The 21,818-nt window shown below is 50.2% G+C and overlaps 2 protein-coding genes across 3 annotated transcripts; both read left to right on the forward strand.

Moving 5' to 3' along the window:
• Positions 1–19: 19 nt before the first annotated feature.
• Positions 20–15,681, forward strand: DDX6 (DEAD-box helicase 6). Its single transcript, XM_032229077.1, has 14 exons — positions 20–171; positions 857–1,304; positions 3,210–3,273; positions 3,904–4,008; positions 4,913–5,042; positions 7,573–7,719; positions 7,830–7,924; positions 8,166–8,288; positions 8,752–8,880; positions 9,151–9,267; positions 9,584–9,647; positions 10,878–10,979; positions 11,790–11,972; positions 12,312–15,681. Exons 2-13 carry the CDS (start codon positions 1,105–1,107, stop codon positions 11,963–11,965), a joined length of 1,452 nt encoding a protein of 483 aa, XP_032084968.1. The 5' UTR covers positions 20–171; positions 857–1,104; the 3' UTR covers positions 11,966–11,972; positions 12,312–15,681.
• A 239-nt stretch (positions 15,682–15,920) lies between these two features.
• Positions 15,921–21,696, forward strand: TREH (trehalase). 2 transcript variants are annotated; one of them, XM_032229205.1, is made up of 15 exons: positions 15,921–16,107; positions 16,791–16,891; positions 17,168–17,315; positions 18,272–18,359; positions 18,443–18,543; positions 18,667–18,759; positions 18,949–19,065; positions 19,212–19,334; positions 19,437–19,486; positions 19,766–19,954; positions 20,110–20,327; positions 20,689–20,800; positions 20,985–21,097; positions 21,235–21,288; positions 21,374–21,696. In XM_032229205.1, exons 1-15 carry the CDS (start codon positions 16,013–16,015, stop codon positions 21,548–21,550), a joined length of 1,779 nt encoding a protein of 592 aa, XP_032085096.1. In that variant the 5' UTR covers positions 15,921–16,012; the 3' UTR covers positions 21,551–21,696. The 2 variants fall into 2 exon arrangements, with proteins under 2 accessions (XP_032085096.1, XP_032085097.1); XM_032229206.1 differs by lacking the exon at positions 18,949–19,065.
• The last annotated feature ends 122 nt before the right edge of the window (positions 21,697–21,818 follow it).

The raw sequence follows: 21,818 nt of genomic DNA on the forward strand, positions 1-21,818 counted from the left end.
GAAGGCGCGCGCGCCAGGACGGAAGGAAGGAGGAAGGGAAGGGCCGCCATCTTGTTGTCGCGTCGCCGCCGCCGCCGCCGCCGCCGCCATAGTCCGAGCGGAGCCACGGCCGACGGGCTGCGAGACGGGCCGACGCGGAGTGGGAAGGGAGCGCGGCCGCCAGGCAGGCAGGTAGGCGGGCGGGCCGTGGGCGGGCGGGCGGCCGCCGGTGGAAAGAGAGCGGCGCTGCGGACCCGGCCTCCGCGGAGGCCGGACCTTTCCGGCGCGGCGAGGCCCGGGACCGAGGCCCTGTCTGTCCGTCCGGCTGAGGCTCCGCGGGGCCGGGGGCGGCCTTGCGCGCGGCACCCTCGACTCCGGAGCGAGGCCTCCCCCGCGCGTCCTCCAGAGGGGCCTGGGCCGCCTCCCGACGCTGGGCCCGGGTTGCCGCCGGCGGGGCCTGAGACAAAGGCGGGGAAGCGCCTCCCTTGGAGGGCTGCTTGGGACCCGGGCGGGGAACCTGGCTGAATCCGGGCCTCGGGCGCTCGGCCCCGATTTGGCAGGCCAGGAGGGGAGGGGGCGGTTTCGAAACGTCCCTGCGCGGCGTCTCTTGGCGGGGAAGCTTCGCCAACCTCCGTCCCTTGAATGGCGCAGGAAAAAGGCTGCGGTTGGGGGGCGTCTTGCACACGGTACGTTCTCCCCTTCCCCCGCCGCCGCCGCCCCCAGAAGATGCCCGCAAGGCCGCTCTGGGGAGGGGAGGGGAGCGGGGTCCGGGCCTGGGCTCGCCGCCTTTGAGGTTACTCGCGTCCCCCAAACGTCCGTGGGGGTGGATGCAGCCAGCAAGTGCGGGTACTAACGGCTTTGTCTGTCTTCTTTCCAGATTGAAGTGAGTAGATTGGACGGAACTCAAGCGTGTTAGAAGACTTTTTAAAAACTTGTTCCACAGTGCATCAGCGCAAGTGACTGGTTTATCTTGAGTGACTTTACAGGTGCTTGCCTGTGTTGCAATAAGAGACTCATATATTGAGCAGGACCTAATATATCTCTTCATCTTGGAGAGTCTAATAAACTATTACACTTTCCGTACTCACAACTGTTTGGAAGTTGAAAGACATTTAAAAGGCAAACATGAGTACAGCCAGAACAGAGAACCCTGTTATAATGGGTCTCTCCAGTCAAAATGGACAGCTGAGGGGCCCAGTAAAACCTGGTGGTGGTCCAGGAAGCGGAGGGACACAGGCTCAGCAACAGATAAACCAGCTGAAACATCCAAACACAATCAACAATGGCACTCAGCAGCAAGCACAGAGCATGGCCTCCACTATCAAGTGAGTACTTGTCTAGAGCATCGGCAGCCATCTTGTGAGACACCCAGAATCTCCTGGATGGAGTGTGAGCTCTTTCCTCCTTGTACCCGTTTTACCAACTGCAGCAATATTTGATGCTATTCCTGAATTGTATTTTGTCCCACATTTGTCATACTTTACTTATTCATCCCTTGCTTCCTATTGTTGCTACATAGTGCTGTCAGTTGCATAGGGTGACTATATATTTTTAATACAGCTTCCCGCAAACTGCACACAGTTTAATTTAGCATGGGATCAAGAAAGGGTAATGGTATCCAGCTGTTAGGAGACCCTAAAGAAAGGCTGCCTGCTGAGCAACTTGGAGGGTTCCTACCTCTGCTGGATTTCTATGAGTGGGAAGTTCCACAACTGCAGACACCCTCTCTCCCCACTGCAATAGAGATCCTAGATACCTCTTAACTGGAAGCCCAGTACAGGGTTTCTCAGCTGCGCCCAGCTGAATGGAGAAGCACGTTTGCTTATTTATTAAATTTATATGCCACCAAACTTACTATTGAAAAAAACTTTGAGCAGCATACTGGGAAAAAGGCTCCAGTGATTTCGGATAGGTGCTTTAGGAAGCACTAAAGAAAGGAAACATCACCTTAAATTCAACTCAGCCCTAAGCCTTTAGGCTATCACTCAGCTGGGCGCAGCTGAGAAACCCTGTACTGTTTTATTTTTATCAGAACTGATATTGAGTATCTTTGGCTAAAAGCAGGAGTCAGATTGCTTCCTGATTAGGCATTGCTTAAAGTAGAGAATTAACATATAATAGACAATCCTGTATATTTGGGAGGTTTCCTTACTAATAGCAAGTTTATGGAGTACCGTTATATCAATGGAAGTGGTGAATCATGTAATTGCTTCATAAGACTCCCAAAGAGCTACCCAGCCTAAAACAGGTAATATTTAGGTCATATTGGTGTGAATAACTGGCATATCTTTTCTGGAGGATTCCTTTTAACAAAACATTTCTTTGTAGCAGTTTCTCTTGATCCTGTGATCTCTGCTCATTTAAACCAAACACTCCAACCTGCCTGGTTTGATGGAAGAGTACGGTGGGATGATCTGTTGTTCCACAAAGAACAAAATAGGGAGTCTGGGACTTCCCAGGGAAAATAACCATCTTCCAGCTTAGGGTAACTGCTCTGCAGGTAATGGCAGACAGTGTAGAACAGTGCCTTCTGCTGCTACACCAGCAGCAGCAGCTGAATTTGGCTCTCGAGAGCTCTGGAAGCATCACCCACCACGGTCGTCTCGTATGCATCCTGACAAGTCAGCGCTTTTTATATTCCAAGACCACAGGTCTTCAATCCTAGCACATTCTGGACTGCCTGTGGCTTGCTCAGCATTGGAAAAGCAACTTCAATTATGGTCTGTTGCATTTTTCACGTTTGAAAATGATTCTGCAGTGAGGAGTTGAAGAAAGTTTCTTCTGGGCTTTCAACACACTGGTGTAGTGGCTAAGGTCCTGGAGAGCATTGGTACAAATACATGTTGAACAGTGGAAGCTGTTGAGTTTAATCCAGCCATGCATTATCAATCCTGTGTATCTGACTAAAACGAAGGCGGCTATTTTGAAATATGGAGAAAAAGGTACATAACTGACTGAACTTAAGAAGTTATTCGGTGGCACATGACATGTTCAGATCCTCTCCACATTCTCCAGTGGTTGCTTAATGCTGTGTTAACACTTGATTACACTGACCTAAAATATCCTTTTCTTCCTGTGTCATGAAGAGTTTGTACATCAGATTCTAGGTGTGTTAAAAGGGCTATTATTTTTTTGTTTTTCAAGCCTGAGGGTGATTGTATCACATGTGATGTAAAGATCTGGCTAGACCAAAATCAGGTCCAGTAGCTAATACAGTTTTCTCACTTCAGACCTGGCGATGACTGGAAGAAGACTTTAAAGCTCCCTCCGAAGGACCTGAGAATCAAAACGTCGGTAAGGCTTTCTAAAATTTTAAACATGGGAAAGGAAGTGATGTTCATGCTTGGCAGCAGATGTTCATTTCATTGAAGTGTAAGGTTTCAAACTGATTAAATCACATTGTCTTACAGAATTCACACTGAGATAGGTTGCCTACTTTGCTGATTGCTATCTCTGAAATTACAACATCTCAAAATGCCTCTTGCAAGCAATGGCTGCCTGCTATAGATGATGCAGCTGCACAAATAATCATCTTAAACTAACTGGTGAAACTAAAAGAAAAAACATACATATTCCCCCTCCTACACCACTACCCCACGTCCCAGTTCTGAATAAAATGCAGCAGCAATGGGCATAGAGTGCAACTTGCCTTAAATTTAACACTACCACCTCCTATCATCATTTACCCCTACCCCCCCATATACGTCTTATCAAGTACACATATCTTTTAGATCATAACACCAAAGCCTTGCCCAGCCCAGTTTCCCTGCTTCCCACTCCCTTTGCTTTCTAGAATTTCTTCAGCCCCTGGGGGAGAGAAAACCCACATCAGAGCACCCACTCTGCTGCTGGGCTTAGCCTCAGAATGCCCTTTGCATTGAGATTGACATCACGCCAGTTAATGATTCTGCTTTGCTTCTCCAGGATGTAACATCAACAAAAGGAAATGAGTTTGAAGATTATTGTCTGAAGCGGGAGTTGCTGATGGGAATTTTTGAAATGGGCTGGGAGAAGCCATCTCCTATTCAGGTTAGTCACCTATAGGGTAGGCTGAGCAAGTTTAGTAAATTATGATAAAATGCTTATTAATGATTGGAAATGTAACTTTTATAAGTAATGGGGGGAAATGATAGGCTTTGGATTTCCATCCAACAGGATGCTGTATTGTGTGCTATTGGCTTCTGCTGAAGCTGTTCCTGCATTGTTTTGCTTGAACTGTATCCATTCTGCACGCCTGGAAGGCTGATGAACGCAGTGGAGAAAGGAGGGCTGGGGTATCTCCCTTCACCTTTTCTCTCACGCTCTCCACAGCCTCTTGCCATTCAAAGCCTTCCTTTCCAGGGAAAAAACACTTTCTCTGTGTATAAGATGATGGAATCCACCCTTTCATGTTTTCCTATCAGCAAAAGCCATCCCAGTTGAAGGACTCGCTCTTGTGCATATGGAAATGGCCTTTTCGTGTGAGATGGAAAGCAGAGGGTCCCTGGAATAAAGGGCTGAGATTTCTTACTCCTTCACAGGATCTAGTTTTTGTTTCTTCTAGTGGTAGATGGAATTACAACAAGACAATTTTATGTTTCCAGTAGGCTTCTTTATGATAGTTAATGATTGTTTGAACCATTAATTAACGTTACTGTTAACCGAGCAGAAACATTCCTGTCTCCAAACCTTTTCAGTCTAGAGAGGCAGATGGAAAAACTACATATAGAAGTTTGTCATGCCGGCTACAGACCATCTAGAAGACATCACTGGTCCATATTGTCTTCTTGCAATATAGTTGCAAGCAGATAACCTTTCTGCCTCTTCATCTGAAGTGTGGCCCTTTTCTCCTTTTGTTTTTACTCCTTATGTTTATATCTTCTGACAGCTATTTCATATTTTTTTACTTCTTCATTCAAAGTCTTACCTTCTCTTTCACCCTGCTTCTTTTCAGGAGGAGAGCATTCCTATTGCTTTGTCTGGAAGGGACATCTTAGCCAGAGCTAAGAACGGAACCGGCAAGAGCGGTGCCTACCTCATTCCATTACTTGAAAGGCTTGACTTAAAGAAGGACAAAATACAAGGTCAGTGGAAGATGACAAACCACACCGACTCTTCATCATCACTAGGGACCATGTTAGATTGCTAGTTATGTAATGGCTTCACTTTTGTGAAAGAAAAAAGTGCAGAGGTTTTTGGAAAAGGGCTTGACTGGAATTGGTAAGGCCCTGGGATCACTATTACATTTTAACTGGAAGGGCGTGGAGAATTTCACAATGAAACCGCTGCTGCTGCTGCTGCTAACAGTGATGTCTTTGTTTTATGGAGGTAGAAAGAGGGACTGCTGTGCCTCCACTCAGCATTGCCTCCCCTCGGCCCATTGCGAGAACCATTTGCCACATGGTTGGCTCCACTGAATCAGTCTATCCAAAACCAGCATTCAGTTAGCCACATAACTGAGAAAGCCGGACATGGGATGGAGTGGTGGGACACCATCTTCCCCTTTCTCCTTCTGTTTGTGCTACCTTTGAACAGGGACATCTAGTGAGTTGTATCTTTAAAGGTCTCAGCTCAGGAACAAAACTGCATGTTTGGGGTGATTCCAGGAATTCGTCTTGCACATCCTCCTTTTTGCCGAATGCTTTTGGTTTTAGTCAAGAGAAAGTCTGAGAAAACCAGATTGTTGCATGGTTCTAGATCCTGTCGCATCACATGTAAGCTATGCCCACCCCAGCTCCGCAAAGGCAAAAAAAGTCACGATCAAGTTTGACACCTGTGTTCTAGATGCCTTTGTTGTTGTTAGTTGCAAAGTCTTGTCTGACCCATCGCAAACCCATGGACAACATTCCTCCAAGCCTTCCTGTCCTCTACTATTCCCATGAGGGCTGCTTCGAGGACTCCATCCAGCCACCTCCTTCTCTGCCGTCCCCTTCTTCTCTTGCCCTCAGTCTTCCCCAGCATTTGGCTCTCCTCCCGGGAGTCCTTCGTTCTCATTAGGTGGCCAAAGGATTTGAGTTTCCTCTTCAGGATCCGGCCTTCTAAAGAGCAGCCAGGGTTGATCTCCTCTAGGACTGACTGGTTGGATGGCCTTGCAGTCCAAGGGACTCAGTGCAGGAGTCTTCTCCAACATCAGAGTTCTAAGGCTTAAATGCTTTGGCGCTCAGCCTTCCTTATGCTCCAACCTTCACAGCCATCCATGGCAACTGGGAAAACCATAGCCTAGACTATACACACTTTTGTTGGCAGGTGATGTCTCTGCTTTTTAGTATGCTGTCTATATTTGCCATAGCTTTCCTCTCCAGGAGCAAGCATCTTTTAATTTCTTGCCTGCAGTCCCCATCTGCTGTGATCTTGGAGCCCAGGAAAGTAAAATCTGTCACTACCTCCATTTCTTCCCCATCTATTTGCCAGGAATTGAGAGGGCCGGATGCCATGATCCTAGATTTCTTTTACTACATCATCTTTTAAGATTTTGAATAGCTGAGCTGGAATACTGTCACCTCCACCAGCTTTGTGGTTGCTCAGATTTCCCAAGGCCCATTTAACTTCCCCACCTAGAATATCTGGCTCGAGTTCAGTGACCATCCTGGTTATCAGGGACATTAAGCTCATTCTTGTATAGAATGTAATTTTGCCACCTCTTCTTAATCTCTTCTGCCTCTGTTGGGTCCCTGCCATTTGGGTCTAGATGCCTTTACATTCTGATTATTTTAAAAAGCAAATTGCTGATTGTTTTGTCAATAGGATCAGAATTTTCTGGTTAAAAGCAGTTGATAACCGTGTTTTTGTTGATAATTGCTGTAGAATCATTAACATTTCTTGCCATATCAATATTGAAGAAAATATTCTGCAAAATTTCCCAAGAGAGTTTTTGCACAAAGCCAACCTTCCATTTTTGAGGTTTGGGGAGAATGCTTTGGTTTTCTTTGGCTTACCCTTTGAGTACTTTGTTCTTTGGGGGAGTGGAGGTGTATGAAAATGGGAGTAGTCATGCTTGAGTTCCTACTAAGAGTAGATGCAAGAATTAAATATGGATGATCAATAATTTTAGGGCTTTTTGCAAAGTCACTGAAGGTGCGGTCGGACGGAGGTGCAGCAGGCAGGGATAGATGATGCCAGAAGGGCTTGAATTTTTCAAGTAAATATTCTGTATTCCTAGGTCCTACTGATTCATTTTTTAATACTCCTGATGTTCAAAGCATGAAAAGGCAGTCACTACTAAACTCCTGGAGAGACTTGGGGTATCCGCGTTGCTCTTCCAAAGCACTGGGTGGGGGAGCTTCACTGCAATTTTCTCCCTTTCAAAGCGTTAGAGAAACACTCCACATGCTGCATTGTATAGTGAGTTGGGGAGAAATGTGACTTGGAAGGTGATGCTTCCGCATTGAACCTTTGAAAAGCTGATAGAAGGGTTCATCTCCCATTAGCTTTAGACAAACGGGACTAGACAGATTCAGGCCACTTGCCTATTTGGTCTCCATTAAAAGTCTCTAAACTAGAAAGGACGCTTGGATTTCTGAACCTCTTCGTGTAGCCCTCACTAGACGTACGTGAGCATAAAAATCTTCTGGGATCATGGAATAAGAGTGCTTCAAATTATATCTTGCTTGACAGCAATGGTGATTGTTCCCACAAGAGAACTTGCCCTGCAAGTCAGTCAGATCTGCATCCAGGTCAGCAAACACATGGGAGGGGCGAAGGTGATGGCAACCACAGGAGGAACCAATCTGCGAGATGATATAATGAGGCTTGACGATACAGGTAGGACGTCCTATGGCAAGAATGGGGAAACCCCAAATTACACACACACACGTGCTCTTTTCTGCCCGTTTTTACCAGAGTGCCTGATAACCTGCTCTTCTTTCTCGCAGTGCATGTAGTGATAGCAACCCCAGGAAGGATTCTGGATCTCATCAAAAAAGGAGTAGCAAAGGTGGACCATATCCAGATGATTGTCCTAGACGAGGTAACATTTAACTGACTGACCTTCACGAGTTACAAGCTGAGCCCTCCGCCACCAGATTAGCTGTCCTGGGTGCATTTTGTGGGTTCTGGTCAAGGGCAGCTTGAAATCGGGGCTCCTGTGGCTGGCTAAGAAGCATCATTTTAACCTCTGGCCGGCACCTGCCGGGAGGAGGGTTGGTTAGACATGAAACGAGCTCCCCCCAACTGCCCCCTTTTTTATCGTGCATTAATTTATTTTGCAGGCAGACAAGTTACTGTCTCAAGACTTTGTGCAAATAATGGAGGACATTATACTCACTCTACCTAAAAACAGGCAGATTTTGTTGTACTCGGCCACTTTCCCTCTAAGTGTGCAGAAGTTTATGGTGAGTTGAATGAGCCCAAATTGGCATAATTGAGCAAAGGGGAAGCACGGTTATTCTTGCCACACTACAAACCAGAGGCCGTCCACAATTTAAAACTGTTTAATGGCCCTTCAAAGTTACAGCGGCACTGAAAAAAGTGACTAATGGCCATTTTTCACACCTTTGGTCACATGATCAAAATCCATATGTTTGGCAACTGATTCATATTTATGACGGTCACAGTGTCCCAGGGTCATGTGATCCCCTTTTTGTGAGCTTCTGACAAGCAAAGTCAATGGGAGAAAGCCAGATTCACTTAAGAACCGTGTTACTAGCTTAACAACTGCAGTGATTCATGTAACAGCTGTGGCAAGAAAGGTCGTAAAATGGGGCAGAGCTTACTTAATCAGCAACAGAAATGCTGGGCTCCGTTGTGTTCAGAAGACCAGGACTGCCTATCCATGCCAGAATGCTTCTCTTTCAGAATTCCCACTTGCAAAAACCCTACGAGATTAACTTGATGGAGGAGCTGACTCTGAAGGGGGTGACCCAGTACTACGCTTACGTAACAGAGCGTCAGAAAGTGCATTGCCTCAACACACTCTTTTCCAGGGTAAGAAGTAAGATTTAAGCTAAACTGGGTTTAAACCATGACCAAAGTGATCAAGTGAAAGAAATCCTGTAGAATATTGCTTGAATAATAAAGAGTTTTATTTGATGACCTGTACAGCTTTTATTTTTGCTTCTTCAGTTCTTTAGGTATTGCCTTGTTTTTGTGTACCTGTCTCCAAGCTTTCTAGTCTAGTATTATCTGCTTATTTTCAAGTTCCTGTGCAATTCAGAAGCAGAATACAACGTAACACTTTACTGTCTTTGCATTTAGCTCCAAATAAACCAGTCCATCATCTTCTGTAACTCCTCCCAACGGGTTGAATTGTTAGCTAAGAAAATCTCCCAGCTGGGCTACTCCTGCTTCTACATTCACGCAAAGATGAGACAGGTCAGTGTGCTGTTTGGAGCAACTAATGAATATCTGTTGGATTTTAAGCGCTAGTTGTAGGAGGGAAAGGAGTAGTCAATCTATTTCCACGTATTTCATATACTCAGCCCAAACGGAGGTCCCAGGGCAAGTGTCAGAAGAGCAATTGGTCTTGTGAATTCTGCCACAGGCCAGGCATTCCTTCTCAAGGTGAACATTCTCTTCCATTAGAGGTGTTTCAGTAGAAGCACCTGGATTTCCCTTTAGGTGCTGAAGGACAAACTTCTGGGCTTTGGTCAAGAGTAAGTTGGTGAAGCTTTCGAAATTCTTTTTCTAGGAGCACCGCAATCGAGTGTTCCATGATTTCCGGAATGGCTTATGCCGCAACCTTGTTTGCACTGGTGAGTATCTTGTCCTTTTCCATGGCTTGCATATTGCCCAGAAAGGCTCTTTACTAACTAGGAATTTGTTACGATACTTTTAGCAACTGGATATCCCAAGTATTGTCATTTCTTAAATAGATGAATGCAATGTGCTTTTACATGGGGGTTGCTTTTAAAGATTATCTGGAAGCTGCAATTGGTACAGGTCAGCCTTTGTCAATAAAAGCTGGTGTATAACACCAGCACTGGAGGCTCTGCATTTGGTAGCCAGAAGAGTAGAAATGTATCTACTTGTATCCCGCTTTTATTATTTTTTCTAAAAAAAAGAAAACCAGTAGTTCTTCTTTTCCCCACAACCATAGGTGAGGTGGTTTGGGCTGAGAGAAAGGAGCTTGTCAAGCACAGGAAAATAAATCAGGGAGTCCGGCCAGTTCAAAAGAATACGTAGAATTGTATTATAAGACTCTCTAGAAGAACCTGAACTACTAACGATGCAAGCAAATCGGTGGTAGTTAAGTCAGTGGAATCCAAGATGGGCTGAATTTAGGTTTCTTGGTGGTGCGAAGGGACGCCAGACTGATGACGCATTTGACTCCTCCTCCCTCGGGCTCAGCTTGGTCATCTACCAGATGGGCCCAAGTTACTCAGCTGGCTTTTGTGCCTAAGGCAGGACTATCTCAGTGCAAAATGCTGGTTTGTCCACTAAAGTCCTCCATGGCTTCACACTCTGCTCCAGCCAGAATCTACCTGCCAGTTTGCACATCCTCACGTTGGGCTACAAATCTTGGCTCTGAAATAGTCCTCTGGATATGATATCTTCCATATAGTCAGAAAAGCCTGTTGAGGTTTTCAGCAATTAGGACCATGGATGTAAAATATCTCTTGTCCTTTTTTTATAATTGCAACCATTTAAATGTGATCTTTTATATTGGCTTGTTATAATACATGTTTTAAACCAGCAATATTGTTAAAGGAATCATTTTACATTTCTTTTGTTTTCCAAATTGAGACAGTCTAGCTCAAAAAGTAGAGACTAGAAAGTGGGAAATAGGTTGCCTTTTGCCATAAAAGAAAGGAAGGGAGAAACCTGCAGGATCCAGTCTAACATTTCTTTGTGCTTGCAGCTACAGAACAATCCAAAAGTTGGATAGGAGCCTTGTGGTACTTACATAGCCAAAGATCCTGTCATCCTGAGCCCGTCTTCTTTGTGTTACAGGGTTTTTCTAAGGTGCAAGGTTTGTTTTTCAGATCTCTTTACCCGAGGTATTGATATCCAAGCTGTGAATGTTGTGATCAATTTTGATTTTCCAAAGCTGGCAGAGACATATCTCCATCGCATTGGCAGATCAGGTGAGGACATCATTGAACGAAAAATTACAGTCATAGAGCACAGGTAGTTGTTGACCTACAGCCATAATTCAGGCCTAATTCATCTGTGGCTAAGTGAAACATTTGTTAAATGAGCTTTGCCCTATTTTACGACCTTTCTTGAAATAATTAAGTGAATCACTGAAGTTGTTAAGTGAATCTGGCTTCCCCAACAATTTTGCTTGTCAGAAGGTGGCAAAAGGGGATCACATGACCCTGGGGCACTGTGACCGTCGTAAATATGAGTCAATTGCCAAGCATCTGAATTTTGATCACGTGCCTATGGGGATGCTGCAACGGTCATAAGTGTGAAAAATGGTCATTAAGTCACTTGCCATCACTTTGCTAGTTTCTGGTGGAACATGAACCGTGCCTATTGTGTGAGCAGCTGGAGAGCAGTTAGTCAGTTCCACCATTCCTCTATCAAGGGGCTGATCCCCCCCCCCCCCCCCAGGACATCATGCCCGTAAATCACTTGTTCTTCAGCCTGCTGAGCTTCTGTGCTGCTCTCTGTGCAGGGAGGCAGCAGCTTGGCAAGTTGAGCTCTCTGGTGGGAGAGTCTCTGAACTGCTCCACATGGCAGCTACCGGCTTATCAAGGAGCACAGTTGTTGCTTGTGCAACGTAAGATGCTCCCCATGGTATTTACAGCTGCTGTTGGGTTAAACAAGAAAAGCAGTACGCGCCTGTGGTCTGAAACTGGAAGACATCGCTCCGCCACATGTGCCGGGCAGGGAAAAACTGGTCTCTGGCAAGCTGCCAGAGGGAAAACCTTTGCTTTTTCTCTTTGAAGGTCGATTTGGCCATCTCGGCCTGGCCATCAACTTGATCACCTATGACGATCGTTTCAACCTGAAGAGTATTGAAGAGCAGCTGGGGACAGAAATTAAGCCCATCCCTAGTAACATTGACAAGAGTCTGTATGTGGCAGAATACCACAGCGAGCCTGTAGAAGATGACAAACCGTAATTGCTGCGTAGGTATCTGGGGGACGGCTGGCGGGTGGGTGACCTGAACTGAAGGGGGGAGGGCTGTTCCTCTGGCACAGCCTCTCCCAGGAGCCTCTGTGGGGCTCTCGTGCCCTGGAAGGAAGAGGGAAAAGAGGGATCTTCGTTAAGTCCAGCTTTGGACCAGATTGTGCCCACCTACCTTGGCATGTGGCTTTGGGACCCCGGGCCCTCCTGAGCCTGCACCTTTGAGGCGTTGACGGGCAGGACGCAGAATGGGCTGGGCCACGGCAGTCGGGCAAGTGGCTTGTTGCTCCTGTTTCCTTGGTGCTAAAAGTCATGTTTCCCCCCCCCTTTTTTTTTTCTAGGCTTTGCTTAAACACAAAAGCTAAAGCCCTTTGATCTGGACACGAGAAACATCATTTCTTGGGGGAGGCTCCTCTTTGAGGGTTTTTCATCTTTTTGTTTTGGAACAATTAAAATTACAGAGCTTCCCCCCCTTTAAAAAAAATTGGCTGTGAAGACAAAAGCAGAAGATAGGAAGAAAATACCTTTTGTTTTTCCCACTTGTTTGCACTGTGTGCTGACTGAACATTAGTTGCACTAACTGCTGGTTTTAATTTCTTTCTTTGTGATGGAGTAGAAGAACTCTGAAATGAGAAGATTCCCAAACTCCACCTTGACTGCAATTTCAAATTCACCCACAGCTGCCCGACTCAGTACATTTCAACTTCTCCCTGGCTCCTCATCTGTCTTTTGAGCTAAAGAGCTTGTTACTTATTTGTGCAAAGTGCCTTATGCTATGAGACCATTCAGAAAATCCCTTTTGGATACAGCCCAAGGAGTCGTTTTGGTTCAGGTCAAAGTCTCTTTCCCCACCTCTGTTTCCTTCCCCTTCCAGTGCTGGAAGGTGGCCCTTGTCAGTTTTGTTTGGTTAACTTTCTTTTCATGGAGGAATTGAGATGCAGTTGCTGTTCACCCACTCTGTAAATATGTGTATTTAAGCAAAACAACCTGGATCGCCTGGGTTAATTGAGGGAAACCTCCACACTCTGAGAGGAAAGAGCCACTTGCCAACCAATCTGCAGCAGGAGCCCCCCCAAAACGCCCCCGGGGCTCTGGCAGAACACTACAGACTGCCCTCCACGAGTCTCCCTTGGGGGGCACAGCACTTGCTGTCTCCAAGCCATGATGGTTTTTCCTCTCTTACGTGTTCTGAAGAAAATTGGATGTGTATACTTGTATAAACTCTGTAATATGTGTTTTTCTGTTAAGGGTTCATATAACTTTCTTTTTTCTTTGTTTGGATGAGGCTTGCTGGCGTTAAAGGGATTATAGATAGAACTTGACAGCAGCTAAAGGTGAGAGGGGCTCAGTTTTCTGCAACGCTACTCGATGCCAAGCACTGTTGACTCCAGGCCTCTCGGTCGGTCTGGCTTGCTTTAGGGGTTGCGATATTTGGAAGAGATCTGGGTGTCGGGCAAGGTCCTCTTCACCCCACCCCACCCGAAAGGGGGTGGGGAAAATACCCTCCAGGGAAGCCGGATTTGTCTTACGGGGTTAGAGGAGACCCAGTTACCTCCGTTGTCTCAAAGCAAGGCAGAACCAAAAGCGAATCCAATGAGGCAAAAGTCCTGGTTGTGCTTCTGGCATTAGAACCTCCTGCCAGCTTGTGGCGCTTCCGTTTGAAGCCTGTCCGATGAGAGATTCTAGAGCAGGAAAGGCGAGCCCTCTGCTCTCCCCCCTCCCTTGGGGTGTGCGTCTGTGCTTCCATTCCAGTAGTGTTGCTTTAAAGTGTGCCCCTCCCAATGTGCTTGATGTTTGGCCTGATGTGCAGGCAGAAAGAGAGAGACTACTCGACCTGTAAACGTCTAACGAATTCCCTGTCGGCCTGCCAGCAGCAGGATGCCAGGAGGCACCAGGGCAAGGATAGTCGGAGCCCACCCCCTCCCTCCTCCTTGCCCTGACAAGCCAAGCAGTTCTGACCGAGAGCACCAACTCTTTCCAGCCCTGACCTCGGAGAACTGTGCCTAGAGCCAGGTGCCTCCTGACAACCCTTTGGAACATGTTGTGTCTAAGTAACCGTAGCAAAAATTGTATTAGCAGGAAGCTCTTCTGCTGGGAATTCAGAGGAGGCTGCATCAGAGGAGCAAGTCCTTGGGGGGTGGGACGGCCTGGGGAGGGGGAGGGAGGGGGGCACTTGAGACCCAAAGCAGAACTCTTGCTCTTCTGCAGCAGCTGTTCCCAGAGGAGGGGAGAGCAGAGGCAAAACGTGTGCGGCAATCTTGAAATTGATTTGGTGCGGTGAGTTGAGGCGGCCGCTCTGTCCAGCCGGGCCGCGCTCCTCTTGTCACTCTTGAAGCCTTTTTACAAGGGAAAGTATTACTTCACCTGTGGCCGCCTAGCAGAGGAGCGGCCTCGACCTCTGACCGCCGTTTTTGGGTGGCTTGTTTGGGTCAGGAAGCCACCTGAAAACGGCTCCTTGTCTCTCCGTGGTGACGAGGGACTCGGAAAGGAAAGATGCTCCAGACTTTTTCTTTTTTCTTTTAACCCCTTCATGTGAAACCGGAGCCTGAGAAATTGGATGTCTTATGCACAGAGCGGTTGCCAGCAGTTCCTCAACTGCTCCAGCCGCTTCTGGAGAAATTTTGAGAGACCAAACGTCGAGGCCCTTTTTTGCTCCTCGGGTGACTCGATGGTGGGGCAAAACAGGGCCTTGATGAAAACATCGGTGGGGTCTTTCCAGGACCCCCTGGACTTAGTAGAGACGGCCTTGGGTGGGTGTGGGTGGGTGGGTTGAGTTTTGCTTTTTTTAACCATTGCAGAATGAGATGGGAGCATCTTTTCCGATAGCCTCTGCTTTTGTGTCTGTGGTTCGAGCTGGATGAGATCACAGAAACTGGACACCAAAGCAGATGAGTTTGATTTGGGCATCTCATTCTACTCTTCTTTATTTTAAGGGTGGGATTGCTTGCACAGGACTGGCTGAATCTCGCCAGTGGAGAAGAGGGGCACTGCGGTGCCCAGGATCCTTTGTGGGTGTGAGTTGTTTCCACCAGCAGTCTGACCTATGCTCTTGGTGCAACGCATACCTCTGCAGAGGCTACTTCTGGGGCACAATCATCATTTGTCCCCTGGCAGGATATGGAAAATTCAGTCCATGGGGTGGTGATCCACACCACCTTTGCAACGGCATCTGATGGTATTCTGTGGGGTGGGGGGGGGGAGGTTGGAGCAGCCAGAGGAGGAATCTCCCTGCTGCAACTCTACTCCTCAGGCAACATTCTGGAGTCCTGTGCAAGGGGGAGGGGGGAGAGGGTGGGGGAAGGGAGGATAACACAAAGATACAGCCTTGCTGTATTTTAACCAAGATGTGGGGGTGGCAATGTCTGGAAGAAAATAAGTCAATTTTCCCTTTCTTGAAACTGGAAAATTTGGGGAACATACTTTTTCATTCAGTTCAAGCGATGTTGTATTTCATTGATCCTTGGTTCAGTTCAGGCCATGTCCAGTACGAACAGTGAGGGCTAGAATTTGTCAACAAGGGGTGGGTTGGGAGGGGAGGATTATTTTTTGTTTGGAACTGGCAAATGTCCAGCAGAGCTAAGATTTTGGCACAGCATATGTACACAAGTCTATAAAGGAAGGCTGTGAACCTATTGTCAAAAAAATGCTGAATTATAAAATCCTGACTTATTTTTAAGAGAATTGGCTCAATAAAAGCTCACTGGGACCTGACTTTGCTTCGGACTCTTTCCTTGCACAGCATGTCGCTCTGTTTGCCCGGCATTACAGCCACCGAGAGCATGTTGAGGAGAACCAGCAGAGCAAGGTTGACTTGTGCCACCGCGCTCTGAAGCTGCCCTTTGCGGGCAAAAAGAGAAGGGGCATTGCTCTGCCAAGGGCCGGGAGCGTTTCCCTTCGTTCCTTCCAGGCAGCAGTAGGGATTTCCCAAGCCCCGCCCCCCCTCTGCAGCCCCGCCCAAAGCTCTGGGTGTGAAAGTGCAGGCCTGCTCTGTGGGCATTGCCTGGAATGGTGGTGCTGCTTGGCACCCGAGCTCTCAGCTGAAATGCCAGCTCCGGTGGGGAGGGCGTTCCTGGTCGTGTGTGCAGCTCTGTGGGGAGGGCAGGCAATGGCAGGCAGCCTTCCGCCCCCGTGTGACAGGTGAGTGAGCAACTGGTGGGGCCTTGCTTGTCCCCGTCCTAACCTCGGTGCACAACAGAGAAGAGACGAGGCCTGGTGCCAATCCTACCAAGCCACAAATGTACCCAGGGGATTTCTGCCGCCAGTCTTCCTGGATGATGAGGAAGTGGGGCAGGCGGGTTAAAGGAGGGGGGGGGGGGGAGATGGCTGCCTTAGAAGATGCCTGGAGGGGGGGGGGGGGGTGAAGTTTGTCCCTGGTAGGAATGAAGCGGAAGCTGCTGACTCTGTGTTGGGTTGAGGCTCCGAGCTCTGCTGGGCGGAGCTGCTTTTGCCGATTATACTTGTAATGAACAGCCCAGGTGGGAACATTGCACTGTAGCTGGTTCTGCAACAAGGCCTGGAGGAGGAGGAGGAGGAGGAGGGCGGGGCTGCCGAGAGTTCAAGGGAGTGCCCTGTGCGCATGGCTGCAGACTCCCGGGCCAGGGTGCCCGTAGAGCAGCTGTGCCATGCCCCGTAGAAGAGGAGGCACCTTCTCTGCAGGGTTCTTGGGCTGCCCAGAAGACGCTTGGGGTTTGGGGCCTTGTCCCTGGGGAGCCCTGACTGGGCATCGAGGAGCAGCCGTCCCCTGCCCTGCAAAGCCTTGGCTGCTGGTGGCACGTAGCCCGGCCTGGCTTCCCCCAAGGGCGTCTGCTCTTCCTTTCCAGCCACGTCTACTGCACCGGGGAGCTGCTGCGGCAAGTCCAGCAGGCCCGGCTCTTTCAAGATGACAAGGACTTTGTTGACATGCCCCTGAAGTCCAATCCAGGTGAATGTCCACCCCAGAGCCCAGTCCTCTCCCAGCTGCCCCCTTCATTAACAGGTGGCCCTGAATGGAGAAACTAGCTGCCTATTGCAATGCACGGGAAAGGCGGCCGGCCCTGCGCATGCTGTGCTCGCCTTGCGCTCGCCAGCAGGGCACTCAGGCTGCAGAGCAGAGTCTTCCCTAGCCTGAAAGGTGTTAATGGAAGCCTAGCCCCTCCTCGCCCTCCACCCCAGAGTGAACCTCCACCAGATCTCCTAGATCTTTGTTCCATTCTTCCAGATGTGGTTCTGAAGCAATTTGAGGAGTTAATGAACGCCACACCTGGCGGAGCCTTATCCAAGCTGCAGCTGGCACAGTTTGTGGAGGCTCACTTCTTTCCTCCAGGGCAGGAGCTGGAAAGCTGGGTGCCTCCAGACTGGACGGACAGGTACAGTTGCACCTGGAAGGGCTGTGGTGACAAATTCCTCACCTCTCGGAGGTGGCACAATGCTGCCCCTTGCCGTGTGCCAGTTCTCAGCTAGACCGCATGTCTAGAAAACACAGTGGCCACCCTTCAAGATGGCATTGCCTCCTGGCCCTCTTCTGCTTCGGGAGGGCTGGTCTTTGAGATCCCACAAGCCACCTGTTACCTGAGGACACTTGCCACTTCCTGGCCACGAAAACGGCCCAACTTTCTGGTCAGAGGACCCTTGACCCTGGCAGCCAGCCAATAGTCCTCTTGTTTCTGAATAGCCAATTTCCGTCTCTGGGATAGCCACAAGGTGCCCCCCCCCCCCACGCCAGCCCCCCCACCCCCCAATTGCCTGGGAATCTCCTGCTCCCCGAGGTCTTCCCTCCCAGGTGCCCTTTCTCCCTTGCTGAAGGTGGGAGTGGAGGCCGTGGGGACGTTACACCGGTTGCAAAGTGTGTGACATTTTCTCTCCCTGAACCCCTCACGTGGGGATCTTTTATTCAAGTTTTTATTTTTATTTTTTACATCTCTCTGGGTAAACAGAGTGGTATCTGAGTATCGTACATTTCATACAAAGAATAGAATTATTCATATTTGTTCCATTTAACAATCTTATATAATACTAGTAGTAATACACATCTTTATATTAATTTTTAATCTTTTGTTGTTTAATTGTTCAATATTTCAGAATGCTATTTTTTGTATCAATCACCCTATCTTAATCATCATACCTTTTGATGTGAATCAAATATTATCAATCATTTGTTACATTTAACAAACGTATATAAATAATATTAATACCAACCTTTATCTTGCATTAAGATCTTTCATTATTGCTTATTCAACTTGTTCTTTGGTTATTCAATATCTCTTCCTTCCCTCCCTTGGGGGCCCTGAATGGCTGCCTTCTGGACCTCCGGGGGCCCTTGCAGCATCCCCCTCCTCCAGAGGATTTCAGATGGGACGTTGCGGTCCTGGGCCAGGGTCCTGAACGCCAAGTGGAAGCAGCTGGGCAGGCGGGTAAGTACCAAGGCTCAGCAGGGTGGGGGGTGGCCGAGGGAGGCTGCTGTGCCCTCAACAGAAGCGGCTCCATTTCCCTCCAGGTGAACTCCGAGGTCCAAAGCTCCCCTGCGCGCTACTCTCTGATCTACGTGCCAAACCCCGTGGTGGTGCCTGGCGGCCGGTTCCGTGAATATTACTACTGGTGAGACAGGCAGAGGGCTGCCCGTGGGCCCCTGCCCCCGACCCACTGGCCTGGCCAGGAGAGGCCCCTTTCCCTCGACTCCCTTCCCACATGCCCACATGGTTGCCCCCTCCTTCCCTGCAGGGACTCCTTCTGGATCCTGGGAGGCCTCCTCCTCTCCAACATGACGGTCACAGCCAAGGGCCTGATCCAGAACTTCCTCTACCTCGTCAGCAAGTGAGGGCTGCCGGGGTAGGCAGGGTGGGGAGGAGGCGCTGCTTCTCCTTCGGCCCCAGTTCCCAAGACGCGGGGGGGAGGGGAGCTGCCGGGTGGGCTTGGCCGGCTCCTCTGCTGGCCTTGGGGAGGCCGGGTGGGGCCTGGCCCCGCTCCCAAGCCTCCCCTGAGCCACGTCCTCCCCAAGAGCAGATTTGGGCACGTCCCAAATGGAGGCCGGGTGTACTACGAGCGTCGGAGTCAGCCACCACTCCTCACCCTAATGATGGAGAGTTACCTGAGCCACACAAACGACACTGAGTTTCTACGGCAAGTATCTCTCAGCCAGCCGGTCACCAGGCTTGCTCAGGGCCACCGTTCAGCTCGCGGAAGTGGCCAAAGGCATTGCGCCCTCCCCCCTCCCATCACTGGGCCTAAAGAGGAATGTTTGCCCCCCTCCCCACTGCCTCTTTCAGGGAAAACGTCCACCTGCTCGAAGCCGAGTATCACTTCTGGCAAGACCACCGGGCTGTCAATATCTCTGTGGGGGGCAAGCAATACTCCCTGAATCGCTACAACATCCAGGTGGGGGAACCCAGGTGAGTGGCCCTGCGAGAATGGTCCTCCTCCCACTCGTCAGACATTCCTGACATCCAAGAGCATCTGGATCCCCCTCAACCGTCCTCCCTTTTCCCCACCAGACCAGAGTCTTACATGAAGGACGTGGAGCTGGCAATGGGCTTAGAGGAAGGTAACTGCCCGATCAGGTCCACGGTGAGGGGGGTGGCCTAAAGCGGCATTGGGGGAAGGATCTTGAAGTCGTAGCGGAGAAGCAGCACACAACAGAAGGCAAAAACAGCACCTACAACTGTGGTCTGAATCAGCAAAATAGAGCTTCCGGTCACGGCATGTACAATAACAATTCCATTTCGTTCCGCTTTGGTCCAACTTGAAACATTCTGGGTACCACGTCTCTTGTCGGCAATGGCGGAGGCTGCCGCGTCCTGCTTCTCTGTGTTTTTCCCCGCAGAAGCCCAGCAGAGCCTTTGGGCAGAGCTGCAGAGTGCGGCTGAGTCGGGCTGGGATTTCTCCTCCCGCTGGTTCTTGCCAGGACTCTTGTCCCTGCGTGACACCCGAGTGAGAGGGATTGTGCCAGTGGACTTAAACGCCATTCTTTGCAAGGTTGAGCAGCTGTTGGCCACTTTCTACCAAGACCTGGGTGAGAAATGAGGCACAGGGGGGCCTCTTGCTCAATGGCTGTGTGGCCGGGGGGGGAGGCCGGCTTGGCTCTGGGGTCGAGGTGAGCCACCTGCCTGGAGCACGGAGGGCAGGCGTGCTCTGAAGGAGGGTCCTGCTTGCCCTCTCCCTCTCCAGGGCATGCCCAGAAAGCGAGCAGGTTCCGGGCTGCACGGAGACAGCGGGTGGCTGCCCTCACTGCTGTCCTGTGGAATGAGGAGGCCGGTGTTTGGCTGGACTATCACTTCCTCCGCCAGAGGCACAACCCGGCCTTCTACCCCTCCAACCTCAGCCCCCTGTGGGCCGAGTGCGACGTGGATCTGGCCAGGGCAGAGAAGGTGCTTCGCTACCTGGAGGTAAGAGGCAGCCGGTGGCCGGCCAGAGATGGATGCTTCCTCGACAGCTGGTGGGGAGCAGCTGAGGCAGGCAGCCCACGAGTCACCCGCACAGATCCCGGCTCGTTTCTGGGGAGCACCCCTAGAATGGGGGGAGGGGGTGTTGCAAAGCCAGGCAGTGGAAAAAGCCCCCTGCCTTCCTGCACAAGCACCAAAGGGGGGAAGTCGGCACAGCAGTGGGCAGGATGGTTGGCCACCCAAGACTGACCATTAGTCGCACCTGGTGCCACCCCTGGGATCGGGGCCAACAGGATGGGTCATCTCAGGGCAGCCCCCCCCCCCCATCACTGGCTGGAAATGCCCTTTTCCTTTGTTCCTGCAGGAGAGCCGGGCCCTCTCCTTTGCTAACGGACTGCCCACCTCTCTGACACGGACGGGGCAGCAATGGGACTTTCCAAACGCTTGGGCCCCGCTCCAGCACATGGTGATCACAGGTGAGGAGTCCTTCCGGAGCGTCTGGGGAGTTTCTCCATGTCTGAGGCCCTTCCTCCTGCCTTCCCAGCTTTTGCGGGGGTCGTTCTCCTGGCCTGTGCATCGCCCACTCTTCCTGCCAGAGCCGAAACCTGCAGGGCGGCATCTCCCTGCCCAAGGCGTTAAACCATTTGCTTGCCTTGCCAGGCCTGGCCAAATCCTCTTCTCCCCGGGCACGAGAGCTGGCCTTCAGCCTGGCTCAGCGCTGGGTGCAGATGAACCTGGCTGTGTACAAGAAGCACGGAGGCATGTTTGAGAAGGTGAGCTGGCTCTCCTGTGCGGATCCCGCCTCTTCCCTCCCCAGCACGGAGATCCTCCCCCATTGGCCTCCAGGCACCGGCCCTCGGGGCAGCTTAGCCTGGAGCGGCCATCGTTGCCAAGGCCTTTTCCTTTCTAGTACGATGTGGAAGGTGACGGGAAGCCCGGAGGTGGTGGGGAGTATCCAGTGCAGGTAAGGGGTCTCAATGAAAGGAGGGAGGTGGGGAGCGGCTCCTGGTCAAAGAGGCCCCCCTTGACCGATCCCCTTCTCTCTGCAGGAAGGCTTCGGCTGGACCAACGGAGTGGCCCTCCAGCTGCTGGATCTGTACGGAGAGCAGCTGACGGCCGCCAGCGCTCTTCCTCCTGGCCCCGCATGGGGGGCCTGCCTCAGCCTGATCCTGTTCTCACAGCTTCCTGGGTTGCTCGGGGACGGGCCTGTCCCCTGGGGAAGCTAGCCGCCTCTTCAGTTGGGCTCTTGAGATCCGCGGATGGGTGTGGCTCAGAAGGACTGTGGCCCTGCGTGTGTGGGGGCCGCATTGCATGCCATAAAGCCCCCCTCCCTTCTCAGCTGTCCCGCTGGGCAATAAAGAGAGCGTTGCCAGCCTGTGTCCAGTTGTTCTAGGGCAGAGTGAAAACCAACCGGGGCCCCAGGGCTGCCCTGGTCACAGCAGAAAAGGGGAAGCCATGAAGCCAAAGGGACGAGTCCCAGTTCAGACCAGGAAA

This window comes from Thamnophis elegans, chromosome 13, assembly GCF_009769535.1.
Source record: "Thamnophis elegans isolate rThaEle1 chromosome 13, rThaEle1.pri, whole genome shotgun sequence".
Lineage (NCBI taxonomy): Eukaryota > Metazoa > Chordata > Lepidosauria > Squamata > Colubridae > Thamnophis > Thamnophis elegans.